A 19,018-nucleotide genomic window follows, 5' to 3' on the forward strand; every position below is an offset into this window, starting at 1 on the left:
GCGCACTGTCTGGCAACTGTCTGGACACTGTGTAGCACGTGGCTTTTTGTTGTATTGCTATGAATAGGGTCTTGCGTAGTGCGGGAAAGTACCTAGCTGCTGCCCAGAGGGCAGCAGTTGACGAGTTGTAAAGTTTTTTTGTAAACGCTGCGCAGGGTTAAGGCCTTGGTAAGTCAAGCTATACCGTTTGTTCGAGTACGAGTATTCGAGTACGAGTACTCAAAAAGAAAAGAAGAATAAAAGGTACTTTAGTGGTACTCGAGTAGTACTTGAGTACGAGTACCGAGTAAGAGTACTACAAAACCACTTGCTGCATTCCGGAAAATCAATGTTTGCACCATTCATGTAAACAACTTTGGTGCTGGTCCCAAACTCATAAGCTATGAACTTTTCTTCTTGTCGTACATGGTTGGGGTGTACAAGTAGTAAGGCTTGTGAGGTGCTGGCACTTTCAAGTTCCTTAAAATAGTAAAACATATTTAAATAAAAAGAATAAGAGGTTTCCCCCGACCTCGTTGTTATTCGTATTGGGCCTCGAAAGTGCCAGAGTGAAGGACGCCTTGAGAGATTATAACACAAAAAGACCTTTTTTTATCAACAAAAATCACACTCAAATACCTCAAAATATGCTTGTTTTCAGCATAATTCTTTCACATGATCATTCAATTCCATCCTTAACTAAAAACAGGTGTTGGGAAGCGACTGGAGCTACGACTGCAATGAGACAGGTCATGAGGGTCAGCACGAGTCGTCCTACACGGCTAAGATGGCTCCTGGCAACGATGGCATTATTGTCTTCACTAAGACTAGACGGACTCATCCAATACCTTACGGCAAATCCAAACACCAAAAGGTATAACACACTATCACCTGTACCCGGGGAGGGGGTGGGGGTGCACTGGTTGTGTACGCACCCCCCCCCCCTTAAATAAAGTTAGACTAGAGTGAAGTTCGATTTGGCTGATCTGTTATCTTAATTCACACATGCTTATTTCAATGACGTTACAAACCACACTAAAACAGTATTTTAAAAAAATGTTCACACGTTATCACGGTTTCACAATCATAAAACAAACATAAGACAATTGCTCATGAGCAAAACCTTGCCGTCATTTTTTTTGGGGGGGGGCTGTAGTATTTTTATGTTCATTGTCACATTGTTCTTTAAGATACACAACAGTGATTCTATGAGCGAACTTTATGCAGAATATTTTCAATGATCAACTTACCAGGGGTTCAAAATTTGAACGGAAAATTACCCCAAACGGTGGGTCTGTGTTTAACAGTTGTCAGGAACTGACTTCATCATGCAAATCATTCAATCTTAATTCTCAAAGTTTCTCTTCCTGCGGCCGGGCGTGCCATTTGCGAGTACTTGATTTTTTTTTAATTGCTAGTTTTTAGCAATACAAAGTTATTCACCGTTGAATGATGGGATAACTACTTTACTTGTAATTTGCGAATTATTTGACAATATTTTATCAGGCGACCCAAAACTAAAAATAAAATTTCTTCCTAGAGGATCGTAGACACCTAAAACAGCAAAGAAAAACCCGTAGTTTGTGAGAGAAAAAAAATAGTCATTACGAGAAAAGAAATGTTTAATTGATATACGAGGGATATCGATCTCCTTAATTCAACAAATCTCAATTCCTTTGGAAGCCCAACTAATATCATGCTTGTCAATATTGTATACTCTAGGAGATTCACTATCACCCGGCTATGCAGCTCCCATCCATGATCAAGATATTCGACCACTTTGATGCTCCGAGGGAATCAGCACCAGGGTAGGATGTTTCAGTCACTATTTTCTGCGTCACTTCTGTTTCGAATTGGGACCCCATATTTCATTTTTTTTGGGGTCATTCTTTTTAGAAGAAGAGGGTACCATTTACAGAAACTGAATAATTAAATATCGAACATGACTTATGAAGGATATCAAGTCTCGTGTTTAGCCTGGGAAATGGTTCAGAAAAACCAAAAGGGGCTTGTGTATGAAGCAGGTTATTTGCGATGTCTTCAGCATTCTTGCATATCTCGCGCAATGTCCTTTTTCTTTACATTCGTTTTATCTCGTCAAGGTTTTTGCGAAAGAACACATTGACCTTGATTAATATCCTTTTAACCATTGTACTGATCCAGTTCAAACGTTGTTCTACCTTTGATCTCTGTGAAGTGGCTGCCGATCGGATAAAACAATTTGCCGCCCTCTTTTGTTGGAAAAAATAACGATTTTTAATCTAGTCTGGCTCCTGAATACGCCACGTGTATGAATGATCCTTAGCGTCTAGATGTAGAACTTAATTGCGGTAAACTTGAGTTGGTGTTTTAAAACTCATCAGTCATGTGTTCAGTGTAAACAACTGATTGAAAACATGCTTGTTTATCAAAACGTGGAAGAAAGAATCCTCCATGATCGAATCAACAGAGGCCAAATCTTGTTGTGTCGGTGTATAAACTATTTCATGATTTAATTAAATTGGACCATGGAGCAAAGGAACTAGGAACAGAAGGAATTGCGTCAATTGCACGTCAGAACTCTTGGGCGATTTACATTTTTGACCAACATTCCAATCCCTCGGGAATGTCCATAGAGAAGCACTGTGACCGCAAGTTAAGCCTAGACTGCAAGCGGCCTTTAAACACGATGATCGTCACCGCCTTTTTACTTTTGGTTGATATCCAACCTCTCTATATGCTGCATAATGTCAGGTCCTTTCTCTTTCTTAAAAAAAAAATATCTAGGTTTAAACAACTGCGCATGATGTGACATATATGATGTGACATGATGTGACTTGTGAGTTATGAAATCAAGTTATTGATGTGCAGTTAAAGTTGTTCGTTGGTCCTTGAAAGCACTATCTGTTCCTGTCATTTGAAGATAAATTGAATTTTTGGTTCAATAAGTTATTATTTCTTTTCGAAATTTGTTATTGGCAATAGGCCCATTTCTTTTAGGCAGTGTATATTGGTATATTTTGCCGGAGACGGCAAACCTTTAGTAAAGGTTAGTTTGCCGGATATGCACTGAACATTACTGTTTTTTTGTACTTAAACATTTTCCGGTGACAAGTTTTAGTTTGGCTCCATGCCAAAATTATCGTTGTTACCTCGTATTCACAAGATGGGGTTCAGACCATTTTTTAATTTCGGACTTTATTTCCCTTTTAAAAAAAATCCTCCAGAGCCACAAATCTGAAAAAGAAAAAAAAAATACTCTGCAAAAAATGTTTGAGACATGTTAAAATAATAAAAGAAGAATATTCTTATTTATTTGGGGATGAGAAAAAAAACCTTAAAAATGGGGTGCGGTCGGAATCAAACGCGAGTCATCCCGCTTACTAGAGCCTTTGCTTAACCATTACACCAAACGTGCTACACAACTTTTGGTGGGAATTTAATACATCTTATAATTCAGCCCTATTTTAAATAGTACAGCGCCCTCTGTTGCTATGGATTGCCGCCGGCAAACCTTTAGTAATTGTTAGTTTGCCGTCATTACCTCTGGCAAAATATCCACTATCTTTCTTTTATGAAATATGACATTCACATGATACTGATTATTTTTCAATATTTTTCCATTCCTGACCCTGACACAGATTTCAGCATCGGCATCATGCGGATGAGCAAGCAGGAGATGATATTGGTAAATAATGTTTGGAATAATTTGTGGTAAATTTGTACCACTACCAGATTGGTGTCCGAAATGCTAAATAGTTACTGCAGACATGTAGGGTCTAGGCCTAATTTGTTTTTAAGAAAAGGTCCATTAATTAACACTAACCCCCTTGACTGATTTATTAGGAACCTTCCTCACTCTTGCAAAATCCAACACCAAAATGTTGGACTTTGATTATGGTGGTATGCCTGACCCCATCATGCCCATGTAAAGCGTAATCAGTTTAATACCAGTGCACACACTCACGCCAACAGACTCCAACAAAACATGCAGTTGGATTTTGATGGGTTGGGGGTGATTAGGGTTAATTAGTAAGATATAACAAGGTATACGTACATGTATTTCCCTGGAAACTCATTGAGAAAAGGAAGGAAAGACGTACTTTACTCATATCTTCTGGGGGAAAAGTGTGCCTGGAACTACATGGATGAATTTCGTGTAAGAACAGTATTTGGCACTTTGTGCCCTCTTTCAATTGTCCCAGTGGGAGGTAGTGGGAGGGACACCCCACGTGCACGTAGTGGTTCACACGCATATGGCATGAAGTATATACACCTTCTGGAATCTGTATCCTTGTGGAGAAATTTATTTGTTCTTGTGTAGTTAAGTTTTCAAGTTTGAAAGTGTAGTTTCAAAATGCTCTTATTTTAACCAGAATTAATTTCCTTGGCTGAAATTCGGACTTATAATACCCCTTTTCTAAAAGCTCTTCCATTTGCAACTGATCAACATACCTTGGAAATTCTATTGAGTAAAGTCCATATATATCTATTTCGTGATAACCTTGTGGAGACATTTTCATCTATAGAAATTGCCCTGTGGAGACATATACAACCTTTCTTCACTATTGTGTACATGTCTCCAGAGGGCACGGTGTATCAGATCACACAACTCATGTTGTTCTGAATGTTCACAAGCCCATATATCGTCATCACGGGATTGACATGCGCAACAAGCAATGAGATCAAGAGACCCCACCAGTGGTCTCCCTAAACCTGGCCCTTTCATTAGTTGAGGGGTTCGTTGTGCAACATGGCCTCCTTATTTTAACCATGGCCCATGCATTAATGCATAACACAATCGGACATTGACTATCGTTGTACCGTTTTATTTTATATATGACTTAGTTATGTAGTTCTGGTATAACATGAACAAATACTGATGCCACTTTTAATCTGCTGTTTGTGTAGAAAGTCTGTGGTGAGTTGTGAACATTTCTACAAATTTTCCAACAAAGTTCTTTAGAACTTTTTCTCAGTTCAAAACTAGTTCCGGGATCCCCCCCCACAACATATTTGCAATGACTGGTCAATCCTGGCAACACGGTTGCACATGTACATTCCCTGCATGGGCTTCAAACATGTGAGAAGGTGTGTAAGTAAGTCTTTGACATACATGTACCGGTATTTCATATGGCTTGTCACTACAATTCAAACCACACATAGGCCTATTTATTGATTTCTATTATTTGAATGACACTCAGAGTTTCCTGAGATGCAGACTGTTTCTGAAGGACAGCTGACCTTTGTTGGAGAGTCATACTACCAGTCACCTACTGGACCACCTGATGACGAGGATATTGTCACCGACTCCATTCACTTCAGGAAGGTACTTTGAACTCAAATTAGTGTCTTTCATTGAGGTTATCAATTATGCCGTTTCACTATATACATTTAGGCTTAGTCTGTACTACTTTGCATCAGCAATCACACTTTTTGTCACATACTTTGGTTGCATGGATGGATACGTACACATGGATACCCCACATACTGACTCGAGCTACTAAGAATTGGAATTTGATGAGATCATGGCCCGCGGCGAAGCTGAAGGGGCATACTGTTCCCGCCTTGTCCTTCCGTGTGTGGGTGTGTGTGTGTCCAGAAAAATCTTGGCAGCGCGATAACTTGAGAAATACTTCACATATGAACTTCAAATTTGGTTTGTGGATTGTGCTTGGTAATCCTAAGAAGCGAATTGCATTTGGAGCCGAAAGGTCAAGGGTCAAGGTCACGGTGGCTAAAACAATAGAAATCTTGTCAGCGTGATAACTTCAGAAATACTTAACAAATTTGGTTTGTGCATTGTTCTTGGTAATCCTAGGAAGCCTATAGCATTTGGGACTGAAAGGTCAAAGGTCAAGTTCGCAGAGGCTAAAACAATAGAAATTTGATCTTTCATTTTGTTTTATGTATAGCTATGTTTTTTTTTATTCAGCTTGTTTGTACATGATCTCTTCACATTGACTCTTTTAAATCACATACAATAACTTTCCACCAGAAAAGCAAACAAAACTATATTATATTTATTATGAGATAATAGGGATTAACTCACAATTAAAACCTACAGAAAATACGAATGATGTCAATGAACGTTCCATGTGACCTAAGCACATGTATGTTGATGTTAAAAGAGTGGCGTTATGTCATGGAAACAGTCACGGTTGCGGGGCAATTGTGTTTGTAAACACACCTGACTTGTTTTGGAATGGAAATCTCCAACCACGTAGCCAAGGGCTACCACATGTGTTGGCTATACCAACAATAAATAAGGCCAAAAATAAAATAGTTCTGCTTCTGGTTACCTGACCTACCCTATTTTTACGGCCGCGACCCTAAACATTTTATCGGCAAGTTAAACAAAAAAGTTCTCTTTTTTACTATTTTTAATTTAAAAAAAAAATCCTGTTGTCTTTTCATGTCTCCACAAAACACCTCTCAATAACCTTTTTGTGTCAAAAACGCTTGTGTTTATTTGTCTGCCTACAATGTACTTCCGTTCGCAATTTTTGAGAAGAAACCTCCATTGTTTTTACAACTTCCCTTTGCGATTACCAGTAATTTCTTTCGCGTTTTGCTATCGTGGTGATGAAAACAAGTGCGTAATAATGTTCAATGCAACAATGCTGTACTGGTTCCGCCAGGCCCACACTAAAAGGGCAGAGGAAGGCATGATGGAAATACTCCATGCATACATACATGTATGACCGACCAACATTAAGCGTAACACAGCAGAGTGCACTGCAGTTGCAGGTCGTTACATCGTAAAAATGCCAATTAAACATCGATGGAGGAAGAAGATTTCTGCAAGTTATTTCACAGAACTTGATTTCTCTTGTCTGTGTACGTATTTTCCCTGTTCATCAATTTATTTCGAGGTTGTACAGCTCGTACTTGAAGTGATACAGCGCAGCGTGTTTCCCCGAAATGTCCTGCCACAACATGAGGTTCGTGGCCCACCACTCACACAGTACATCATGCACGCAGACCGTGCGATATACGGACAGTGTTGGTCAGTTTCCCGTCGTGACTAGTGTTGTGCATAGTGGTGTGAACAACCTGAATTCTCCATTATTTTAAAGATTTTTGACATTAATTAAGGCAAGTTTTTATCACTTTTTGTGGCCATTTTTTTTCTAGCTTTCGTAGCTCACAATGAAATAAAGAGTTTTAATTGAGGAAAAGAATCTGTTGATATTATGGGGAAAAAAGATCTTTGTGATGTGTTTTTCAGTAAGTTGTAAGAGGCAAGAAGCTTGAAGAGCACTTTGTTGGACTTAAGTCTTTAAAACGCACACGAGATATGGATGAGAGGCGAGGCTTGCATGTTATCTCTTGTTTGTCCTAAAATGTATGAATTAAACCTCACTGAGCTTTTTACTCTGATCCTAGCTGCAAGATGTTCATCTGAACTTTGATATGACATCCTTGAAGGACGAGATTGCTGGCAACCTGACATGCATGAGGACAGCACCTATGGAAGGTATGATGGAGAGGCAGAAATAAGACATCCATACTGTTTGGACAAAAAAATAACCCGTGAGAGGCAATGCAATGTCTGCAATAACAGTCCAATTTAAAGAGACAAATATGGTAAAATGATTGGTAAATGTGAGTCTTTGTCCAAGACGTTTCCAAGCAGTTTGAACCAATACTAGACAAATTAATGTCTAGTTTCCATATATAATTTACCCCCTAGGTTGCTACATGCACGTGGATGGCAAACATTTTACATACATGTATGACATACATGTACAAAGTCACCCCATTGTTCACTGTATTCTCTAAAATATGTAATGGTTTTATATTTGACCAGAGTTGTAATGACTCGAGTCAATGACTCGACTCGAGTCCGACTCGAGTCACATTTTTTGGCGACTCGTCTCAACTTGAATCCCGACGGATAAATGACTCGACTCGACTTGAGTCACTGCGAGCAAATGACTCGACTCGAGTCCCTCATCAGAATGACTCGACTCACTCGAGGAAGGCTAATAAGACCCGAGTCCCAAAAATAAAAGCAAAACTTATTTGCGAAAAAAATTTGCAATGACTTACGCCGCGCTGTTCGCATTGCCAGTTTTTGTTCACGTCACGTTAATGTTCGCGAATAATGTACGTTTATATACAGCGGCCGTCTGTTTCCTTCCACCATAATGAAACAACAAACATACACCGTGTCGCGGACTCCCACCTTGTGGTTCTATAGCATGTAATGCTAAACCCGGAACCAGACTTAAAACGCATTTCTCAATCCGTGGTTTCATCATTGGTTTCGGGCGATTTTGAAGTTCTTGGTGGAAATTCATGTCCCGATTTCACACAAAAAATGGATACGGATGGGCCCACCTTTAAATAATCAGAAACAGTTTTGTATAATGCAATTAGGTTTTGACGTTGTCAGCGATCAGCGAACAACAAAATCTAGACCCGAAGCCAAACCAGTTATAAGACTGAAGTTTCACATCTTCTTATCTGTGACCTGAGCTAGCAATGGAAACTGTTGGTTGGGTACCATACAGCATACTTTATGTCTTTGGATTTTCGTAATAGACTGGTGCCTTGTATTCTTTCTCTCTTGTGTTTGTTGCTTTTTATTGTAATTTATTATATAGTGTTCAAATATTTGTGACTCGAATTGACTCGAGCTAAATACTTGACTCGACTCGACTCGACTCGACCACACTCTGTGACTCGACTCGGCTCGACTCGACCTTGTTGACCTAATGACTCGACTCGACTCGAGTCACTTCTTTAAAATGACTCGACTCGACTCGAGTCACAAAAATCAGTGACTCGTTACAACTCTGTATTTGACTAGTGTTTAAATTTCATTCCGTCATTTTAATATTTTAACCAATTACTCTGAACATGTAGGCCCTAATGCGTTTTAGAATATTATGGTATTTTGCGCAAAATAGATAAAAAATGCATTATTATTTATTACCACAGGTCACATCATTTTTTGCACTAAGTAAAATCATTGAGAGCTTCATATCCAAATGGAGTAGATCTCTTCCAAGCTTAAGAGATTGTCTTTACCTTTTGTCATACACAGGATCCCATGAACAGACCCATTGTTTTCAGAAGCTAGTTCAAACTTTACACTCGGTGCCTGACGCTCAGAAACTGGCAGAGATTGTGTCTCCGATGTACCAGCTGCCACTGTCCAGGTATGCACTACATCATGTCCAGGTTGTTTTCTCATTCACATATATTTAACCAAATTGTATTGTTTGTGGCTGGTTGTCAGCTGAGTTACACTAAGCACATAATTGCTAGGCAATAAGTAGAGTGTGTATTGTTTGTAACTGGTTGTCAGCTGAGTTAGGCCGGCCTCAGGTCGACCCGCGATTTGCTTGCGCCACGACGGAACCGTCGGCATCAAGCACACAAAGTATGCTCAGGTCACAAAACTGAGAAATCGTGTAATTGTCGCGGAACACGTCGCAGAAGTTAACATTTTTCTACTCTTGCGACTGTTGATTTTTTTTAGTGCCGGCTGATTTCGATTGTCTTCATATCGTTGCGACTGCAATGTTCCCGACAATCGATGCTCAGGCGCAGCTTGATCCTGCAAAGTCAGTCGCCGACTGATCTGTGTCGTCACAAGGTCGACCTGAGGCCGGATTTACACAGCAGATATTTGCTAGGCAATAAATAGATTGTGTATTGTTTGTGGCTGGTTGTCAGCTGAGTTAAACTAAAGGGCCTGTCACATAATATGCGCTCTCGTAGGAGACCTTACGGTGACCACAAATATTTAATCAATTTAACAATCGCAGCGAGGACACAAGAAAATGACAATTGTCTGTCTCATGTGGCCAGAAAGTAGCTCATACTTAGCACATATTTGTTAGGCAATAAATAGAGTGTGTATTGTTTGTGACTGGTTGTCAGCTGAGTTACGCTAAGCACATAATTGCTAGGCAATACTGTAATTTCCACTTTTAATTAGCAGATCCATGAAATTGGGTCCTTTTTAGATGTTAGAGAAAAAAAATTCTTTTCTCAGACGTATCCGTGACAAGCAGGACAGGCTGAACATGCTGGATGCAGTTGCTGAGATGCACACTGATGCTTCCCAGTCGCTCCTTACTGATCTCATCCTCCTGTCTCCAAAACCAAACAAGGAGCTGGTAGAGAGACTACTCATTGCCTCTGCTGGCTTCACACACACTATATCAGAGGTAGTGTATAGACTCCTTTCAGGTTGTTTCTTAGGATTTAGTTGCTGTTTATCTATATGGCATTGAAATTTTTGGAATGATGATAGTGTCCAAAAAAATTAGTCTCATAATCCATTATCATTTTTGATGTTTTTTTTTCCAGCATTACCTAGAGACTGTAGAAAACATTGCCTTTCAACCTCAAAAATTCCCTGGTAAGTTTTGGAATCTTTTCTTTCTTAAAAGACAACAAAATGAAAAGTGTTTCCTCATTAAACCCAGATAATCCATTGGTTTAATTTATTTGTAATCCCATAGGCCCTGTCTCTACTGAGCTCTATGCTTCTCAATTTATTTTCTCTTTTTCAAACAATGTGAAAAGCAAAAAGGTGCAATTACTAAACTTAGTTGAAAAGTGAAAATTGGTGAACTGCAATATTTCCCATTTAAACGGAAAAAAAATCAGTGGTAAATATTTTTCACAAACTTTGTGTACCCCACAGTCCATAAAAGCTCATATCTGCTCATGCCATACCTGATTGCCATTAATCGCCCGAGCCGAGTTGAGAGCCATTATTGGCATGATTGGTGACCAGGCCATTACCCTCTTTGGTTAAAAACTTTTTAAAAAGCAAAAAAATGCTGTTTAGTTCAAGAATTTTACATCTTATTTGGGATGTCAACAGCCACAGAAAATTTTGTTCAAACTCAGAATTTACGGCCGCAAAGGTCATTTTCCAAACTATCCTTAGACATGTTAGAGGGATATATTTAAGTGCAACTGCATTAAAAATTATGCTGCTGTAGAATAGATCTTCATCTTTCAGACCGTATGTTTTTATATTTCAGAAAGGTTAAATTATTATTTAAGGAATAATCCTGAACTGTCACATTTTTTGCAAAATGAATCTGAGGCGCGCTTTGTGGACCCAACGACCTCTGCGCGCAGCAGGCCAGGTGAGACGCTCAAATTGCCAAAAAATAACCTTGCAGTTAAATGGCTATCTCGATATCCCCCTCTCATCCGAATCTAAAAAATAATCCCTCAATTGAAAGTGGATGCTTCCAGCATGCTGGGCCTGCAGGGCTAAAAACGTTTTGGCCACCATTTTTGTGTGAAGTGTGGTTGAAGCTTCAAAATCCTGGTTTTTGATGGAAATTTGGAATTTATGTCACGATTGCGAACACCAAACCGTAAATGTTTGGACGTGAAAAACAACCGGAATTTGTATTTTAACTCACCGTATCAATGGCGAAATCAACGACACTGGGGTGTAAGTTTTAATACAGTAATGTGCATTTGTTGATCATCTCTACAAGCGGGCTCACGTTCGTGTGTATGGCAGTCCACACATGCGCGGTACATCATATTGCCCTTTCTTTTGACAGCGTTACTGCCCTGCTATTGTGAGAAAAATGGAAATGCAAGGCAAAGCAGGGGAAAGTCAGATTGAACCCAGAACTTTTTGGTTTTCTAATGAACTGGAAACTCTTGAGTTAGTTTCTTTTTGCTTTTTTTTAAAACTGATTTGATCTTTTGAATCATCTTTTCTGATTTCTAAGAATTTTTTTTCTGAACTGTTAAACTTATTTGCTCTCTTAGCTTAACATTTTCAAAATAATTATGGTCAGTTTTGAATTATATTTTAATTAGTTTCAAATTTATTTGAAAAACCTGTTTTAAAATGTGGAGACTCTTTCAGAGTACATTCTATGCCAGTTTCAAATCTCTATCTCGTTTACTTTCGACGATGTAGCAGTTATGCATATTAATGATGTCACTCTTTACATATTTAAGTTATTAATTAACATTTAATTCCACATTTGAATATTCACCTTAAGACTGGGGTGAAAATGTAGCAAACTATACAGTCTACATTCCATTTAACTTACACTTCTGTATCTCGTTTACTTTTGGCATTGTGGCATTTACACATATTTCACATATATAACGTGTACAATTTCCTATGTAACGTGCACAAACGAAATGTTAATTATTCATTGATTTGCATATTTATGCGTAAATACAAATGACAAGTGTTTCAGTTTGTGTATAATCCCAATACTTGCTTTCAGTGAAAGTTTCAGGCCATAGCCTATTTCTATTTGGCAGCGCAGCAATTACGCATATTAATTCTTTGGACTTTGAATGAATTTTTTTGAGAAATTATTTGAGGTCCACGAGCAAAAATTTCCATTTTTGCCATAGCACCAACACAAAACAAAAAAAGATGGAGTGCCTATTTTTTTTCTAATGATGTTATTTGGTCATAAGTGTATCATTTCAACCAAAATCATGATTCTGAGGCTAATTATACTAAAACTGTGGCCATGCAAATATTGTAAAATGTGCATTTTGGTCAAATTGCCCACATTTTGCCATGTTTTTGCCGAAAAATTGAGCCTTAAAATGCTAATATATCTACAGAATGCAATGGCCGATTTTCGTGATTTTTTTCAAAATTTTACGTCGTTTTGCATGACAAATGCCTGACATCCCTAATTATATTGCTATCCATGTTTATGGGCCATTTATGTGAACAGACCATGAATTGCCATTCCCGCCCTCTCCCCGAACAAACACACAAAATGACAGCCTCCAAACTGGCTGGTTTTAAACACTTCTCAGAGTTGTTCTAACAGCGCTTTAAAACCACCCACGTGACAGGCTCTCTTCTATTTAACCACATTTTCGAATAACATACAATTTTTGAAAGAACCATTGATTGTAAATCTTTTTGTTATAGAGTCCCTTAAAGATCCTGAGATACAGAGGGTTGCTGTGCTGGTACTCGGTGCCTTGGCTGGTCACCGATGGAAGGCTGGATACAAGTCTCAAGCAGAGTTCATTATCCGCAAGATTGAGGATAAACTTGGTGTGCACGGTCAGTTACAACAAAAATCTCTGTGGTTGAGAACGCCAACATTCAGTTACTTTGTATTTGAACATTAAAATATTTTGACTTGTTATGTTCAGAGCGTTGGCCAATTGACATTAAGTGCGGGTAATTAACAGTTCCTAACCAGAAACCATATTTCCAAAGATGATCTCACTTTTAAAGGTAGTTCTATTTATTTTGGACTTTTCGAAAATGTCTTGGTCTCTGATCAACGTTGTTTTTGTTAAAGATGTGGACATTTATGACCGGTTCTGTCAAACCAAGAATATGTTGGAAAATTACACTTTGAGGTTACTGAAAAGAGATCTATTATCACATGGTGTGTCAGCAAACATTTCCTTTACAAGTATTTATCAAGATGCATTTCGTTACTCTACAGACTACAGTTTGACTTGAAGACTTTGACCTGTTGTCATTTGTTAGACCGGCCTGGCTGCTCATTTTGGCAAGTGTTGCAGGTTGTAGTGTTGGGCACGACATGTTCACAAAATACCCGCAGGGTTACTGTTAAACTAAACTACTCCATCTTTCATTTCTGACCTCAGATCCCTGGGCCTATGAGAAGACCTTGACGTCTCTGACTGAGGATGAACGAGAGGAGTTTCACCATGACACGGTGGCATTGATTGAAGCTCTGGGCAATGCTGGGCTGCATCGCTCCTTCCCTCACATCCAGAGCTATACCAACCACAGCGCTACTCATCCACTGCTGAAAAGGGCTGGCTTACACTCCATGAGAGACTACCATCATGATACGGTGAATGACTAGACAATATTGTGCCCTTGTATGTCTAACCTAAAATTATATTCAGAATAGTTACTTCGGGGGGGGGGGGGGGGGCAACTTTTCCATAATACATACATGCAAAGTATTCCTGGGACACTTTGGCCCAGACTGCACACTTTTGATTTGTCCTGAATTGATATTACACTCAACCAGAAAAGAAAGTCCCCCCCCCCTTCCAATACTATTTTGTCTAACTCAAAAACTACTGAGCACCTCTTGCTTAAATAATGACTAATCGGTACAGCGATTCCTCAGGAATCCAGCCATACTCTTTATTTGGCCCAAAACAGTGATAATGTGTTCGAATTTATGCAGTTTATGACAAATGACACTGAAAACAGTTGCACTTTTGTATACGTGCAAGTTGTGGTTCACACTCACCTTGCACGTATACAAAAGTGCAACTTGTTTTGGTATCTTTTGTCATAAATTGCATAATTTTGTACAAATTATCACTGCTGTAGGCCAAACAAAGAGTATGGCTGGACTGCTAAGGAATTTCTGTACTGATCAGTCATAATTTGACCAAGATGTGCCCAGTACTATTTGAGTTAGACGAAAAAGTTTTCAGGTGGGACTTTCTTTGTGGTTGAGTGAATAGTGAAAAATAAATGCTCATACAAAAGGTGCTTGAAATATGTGTGTGCTAGGATCGCCAAGTCTGAAACTAGATGTAATATGCAGCACCAATATGATTTATTGCTGCTGATAACCACACACAAGCAGTACGGTTATGACATTGCAGGTGATAACCTGTTTTTGTTTGTTTATTTAAAGCTATAGTCCATCATTTGTAATTAGTGCATTTTGTTCGTTTGAAGCAACAAAACTGTTCAAAATCTAATGAAGGATACTGAACAACTTTCTTGATGAAGTTTCAGCTCAGCGTCAGCTTCATATTCCGAGAAAAACAGCATTCTAGGATCTCAATTTAAAATCAAAAGTTGCTAAATCATGTTTGGAATTGCAGCTTTACGCGATGTCGCGCACTGACCCGACGAATTATAGCAACCGCGCGCGCCTGTGCGTCGTTCCAATGCTTGTGCGCGCTGCGCCGAATAACAAAACGAACAACTAATTAAAATTTTCCTACGGTGCTTCTTAAGAAGCACCGTTGGAAATGCCTTCTTTCATTGATTTCTTCAAAATGAGAGCTTGCCAGAATGGATAATTTCACAGGGTGTTTAGTCCCCTTACTATCTTTCAACCAGTATGTTTTTCAACAATAATTACGCCAGTTACTTTTTTGGATAGCTGCAAATGATGGACTCGGGCCTTAATGTATATTTTCTGTGCTTAGTAAGTTTCTGTGCTAAATAGCTGAATGATATTGTCTCCTGGTCATATCAATACAGGCAGCAGGGATTCTGCTGAAGTCAGCCTTAGATGAAGATGAGAATGAGCATGTCAGATATGAGGCATCCTTGCTTTACAAGAATCACCCGATGGGCGGTGACCAAAATATCTCCAAGTTTGTCACCCCAGAAGAGTGAGTAGGAATACTGTTAGGCGAACAATTTGGGATTGAAAGAGCACTTTGTTGTGCAATTCTTAAAAAAAAAGGGATATGGATGAGAGGGCAGGCTTACAAATGTACATGTTATTTGTTGTTTGTCCTCAAATGTATTTGAACAATAGATCAGAAGGTGCAAGACCTGCAAAAATCCATGCACGAAACTCTTTCAAAGGGATGTTGGATAAGAATAACTGCAATGCAAACTAAGCATATTATTTCTTTGAAATTTAGCATGCATGTATGTAAAAATGAAATCAGAAGCTTGATGTATTAACATTTTAACCAAAAAATGAGCAATCAATCCCTCTTAAGTGTATTGTGTAACTGATTACCTCAGAAGGTAGTTTATAAGAATGATGATTTATTTGTTGTGTGGAGAGCTTGAGCCTATGGTTTCTGAATGTTTATCAAACACTTTACAATGGCTGTCGTCTGCCCAGGCATGGAACATGATCTTGGCCTATCCAACAATAAATTGTATACATGTACAATGTACCTGGTTAACTCGATACATAGATGCAAGACTGGAAATCAAGTCCGTAATTGGCTAGGCTTAGTCCGCCTGCGCCGCCGCGTACCGCACCGTACCACCGGCGTTGATCACAACCTGACACTGACCCTTTTAAATCTTGTATCAAAACGTACCTCTTCATTGAAGCTTTTCGTTAATTGTCTCGGACCCCAGCGCAGTGAATATGTTTTCCTAGATACTACCATGTATAAGTTTTTAGTAGTTATTATTACTTTTATTATTATTACCGTCCCGGGGTTACGCGAAGCGCGCGTTATAATAACAAGCGGGAATGATTCCTGCATCTTCGGCCCCGTGCATGTAGTTCGCTTTCAATTGCTGACTTGGATTATCTGCAACCCTAATGTGCACAAGACATAGTAAATGCTACCAAAATTAGACAGGGCACTTTGATTGGCTAAGAATCAGAAAGATATGAATATTCATATTACACCTGACATAAAATGTATGGATCTCAGCTAGCTCGGTGCTGTGGATGCAGTGTAACATCCCAAAGGTGTCATATTTCACAGACAGTGAAATGCCTCACCATGCAACACAGCCTGGAGCGAATCGATTGCTCGTGGGGTCAAAAGCTAATTCCTGGGTCATTTGGAATCCATGCATCATTATATTCTTATTCGAAAAACAAGATTTGGAAATCATATTTTACCACTGAGTGTAATATTTTAACGAAAATCGGTTAAAAAAGAGAGACAAAAGAAAAGAAGAAGCGTGCATGGATCAAGCATGCTGCGAACTATGTATCCTCACTCTTATAATGTATGATTCCCCAGTGATACAGCCAGATTACCATTGGCCCTCTCTATTGAAACGTAATGCATATGCATTTCTGTGGGCGCGTAAGTGAATAACCGTCCAAATTCATATTAGTCAAGACGTTAGACCTGTTGGATATGCATGCCAGATGTAAAAACACGATATACAGAGCTAGCGAGCGCCGTGCTAGTAAATATTGGGGACCTTGTTGGACAAACCACGACAGTGTCTAACGGCTAGGTAGATGCTGATCATTGCAGAATGTGTAAATTTATCTTCTATATTAAGCTTTATAAATTAACAAAAGGTAATCATGGGCATCCTTACCATAACTTTTGTATTATTACAGGATTCTTCGTTAACCAAACAAATGGAATGCAGATTTTCATAATTTGGGTTATGTTTAAACTTAAAGTCTGTGGAAGGCTTTTGAATTTTTGAAATATATAAATGTTTTAACACTGTAAATGTCACATCAGTCATCAGTAAGGGTAAGTGGTTATTATCTGATGGACTTTATTCTATCTGTGATTATTATTTCCATTTTAGATATTCTGCTGCCAATTCTTCCCAAGATGTTGCAACCACTGCAGTGAGTGTGCCCTCTAGACATCGCGTGAGGCGAGGATTCTGGGAAGGATTTGAATTCAAGTTGGCCAGTCCCTCCATCCACTGGAAAAAGCTCATGGGCAGCTCAAAGACTGGGGCTGAGTTTGGCTTGACCATTAGGAATGAACTCAACATGAAAATTGGTACGCATTTCAGACTGTATTTCATGCATTTTCACATTCTTTTGGTGTTGATTTGTGAAAAAGTGGGGGGGGGGCATATAATTTTGTTCACCTAATGTTTTATAAAAAGGACCTATGGGACAATGTAATTACAGAGCAAGAAGTGTGCAGAGTTGTAATTGAGTCAGTCAAAAGTCACTGAAACATGTTACTTGACTTGTGATTGACTTAATTGCAGAACAATTACATCAATTGTATTTGAAGAAACTATAAGCCTTGTACAAACCAAAAGAACACTTGACTTTTCTTTTTGTGATTGACAGCCCCATTGAGTGGTCACCTGCGTGTGGATCTATTAGACGAAGCTTATGCCACAGTCGTGATTGGGCTTGTTCGGTTTTCATTGGACTTTGCCCGGGCCCGATTCTGCTTCAATGGCTTCGTTGATTATAACCTCAACATACTACAGGTACATGTGGCTGTGTCTTATCTTTTGTGTCATGTTTTCACATATTTTAGCGGGAGAGGAAGCATTCATAGTGCAACCACAAACTTAACTCATTTTGCTGACTTCACCATACAAGCCTTCTGATCTCATTGATAATGATAATTAACAAAACATTTAGCGAGTATTGTAGACATTTCAATCCAATCAAAGTAATGCAATAAATGAAGTCAATAAATGTATGGTCTCCGACCAGAAATAATGGTTTGCATTGTGTGACTGACTCGGCAAAGCGTGCGTGTTTGGACACATGGTATTACTCGCTGGTTGGCGTACCAATATCACAGAGCATAAGCACTGACAATTTTCATCGGAGGGTGCACAAGCCTGGGGTGCGTTCCACATAATGCGACATTGGTAACGTTTGCCATTGTTGGCAACGTTTTTCCTGAGTCGTTTGCTGTGTTTCCCAAAATGGCCAACACACAATCAATGGGCTGAACCCCTCCTGTTTTGTAATACATTGTATTTACTCCTCCATGAATCAACTAAATGGAGTGTTGGGCAGGTTGAGGAGCAACAGGCAGGGTGGTTTTGGGCGGCACATGTTCTAAAGGGTTGATACTATATATACATGTATTCCTGGAAAAATTTCATTTTTTCAGTTACAGGTTTTGTGGGTTTTACTACAAGCTGCTATCCAAACAATGACACTTTTGAGTTGATTTACAGGGCACTGCCATTTGGACAGTTTCTCGACATCATTATCGTTCCATTATGGATTGGCACACAGGGCCTTCATATAGTTAATGAACGTAAAGACGTTAGCGAGACGGGAATGCACCCTTGTAATGTATATTAGAGGGGTACACCTGAGCTTGGCTGAATGGTGGCCTTACATTTTCTCATATTTTTTTACCTTTGCAGGAGACTTTTCATGAATTTGAGTACAGAGTAGCTACTAATACCCTAATACATTTGGTACCCTCACCCTCATACTAAGACAAAATAGAATTTGAGATATACAATGTACTTGTATGAAACCATGTAAATCCAAATGTTTCAGTCTCAGAGGATGAAATGGCACTTTTGACATTAGACAATTACTGGCCCTTTACCATATGGACATGTATTAATCCAAACAAAACTGGATGTGCCAAGTCAAGTTTTGGTGTTTCAATGCATTCTGAGTGCATTCTTATGAAGAAATTTGTCGTTGAATGT

The 19,018-nt window shown here is 39.0% G+C and overlaps 1 protein-coding gene across 1 annotated transcript in view; it reads left to right on the plus strand.

Annotated features, from left to right (window-relative positions):
* The window catches only part of LOC119732930, a 212,078-nt gene that overhangs the window by 1,507 nt on the left and 191,553 nt on the right, over positions 1-19,018 (plus strand). Inside the window, exons 2-14 of the mRNA XM_038206513.1 lie at positions 689-853; positions 1,702-1,787; positions 3,600-3,646; positions 5,163-5,287; positions 7,348-7,438; positions 9,014-9,128; positions 9,971-10,145; positions 10,288-10,339; positions 12,872-13,009; positions 13,570-13,781; positions 15,167-15,300; positions 17,168-17,370; positions 17,673-17,818. Of these exons, the coding sequence (XP_038062441.1) occupies positions 689-853; positions 1,702-1,787; positions 3,600-3,646; positions 5,163-5,287; positions 7,348-7,438; positions 9,014-9,128; positions 9,971-10,145; positions 10,288-10,339; positions 12,872-13,009; positions 13,570-13,781; positions 15,167-15,300; positions 17,168-17,370; positions 17,673-17,818 (1,689 nt within the window). The remainder of the gene's footprint in view (positions 1-688; positions 854-1,701; positions 1,788-3,599; positions 3,647-5,162; positions 5,288-7,347; positions 7,439-9,013; positions 9,129-9,970; positions 10,146-10,287; positions 10,340-12,871; positions 13,010-13,569; positions 13,782-15,166; positions 15,301-17,167; positions 17,371-17,672; positions 17,819-19,018) is intronic.

Source organism: Patiria miniata, unplaced genomic scaffold (assembly GCF_015706575.1).
Source record: "Patiria miniata isolate m_02_andy unplaced genomic scaffold, ASM1570657v1 HiC_scaffold_1, whole genome shotgun sequence".
NCBI lineage: Eukaryota > Metazoa > Echinodermata > Asteroidea > Valvatida > Asterinidae > Patiria > Patiria miniata.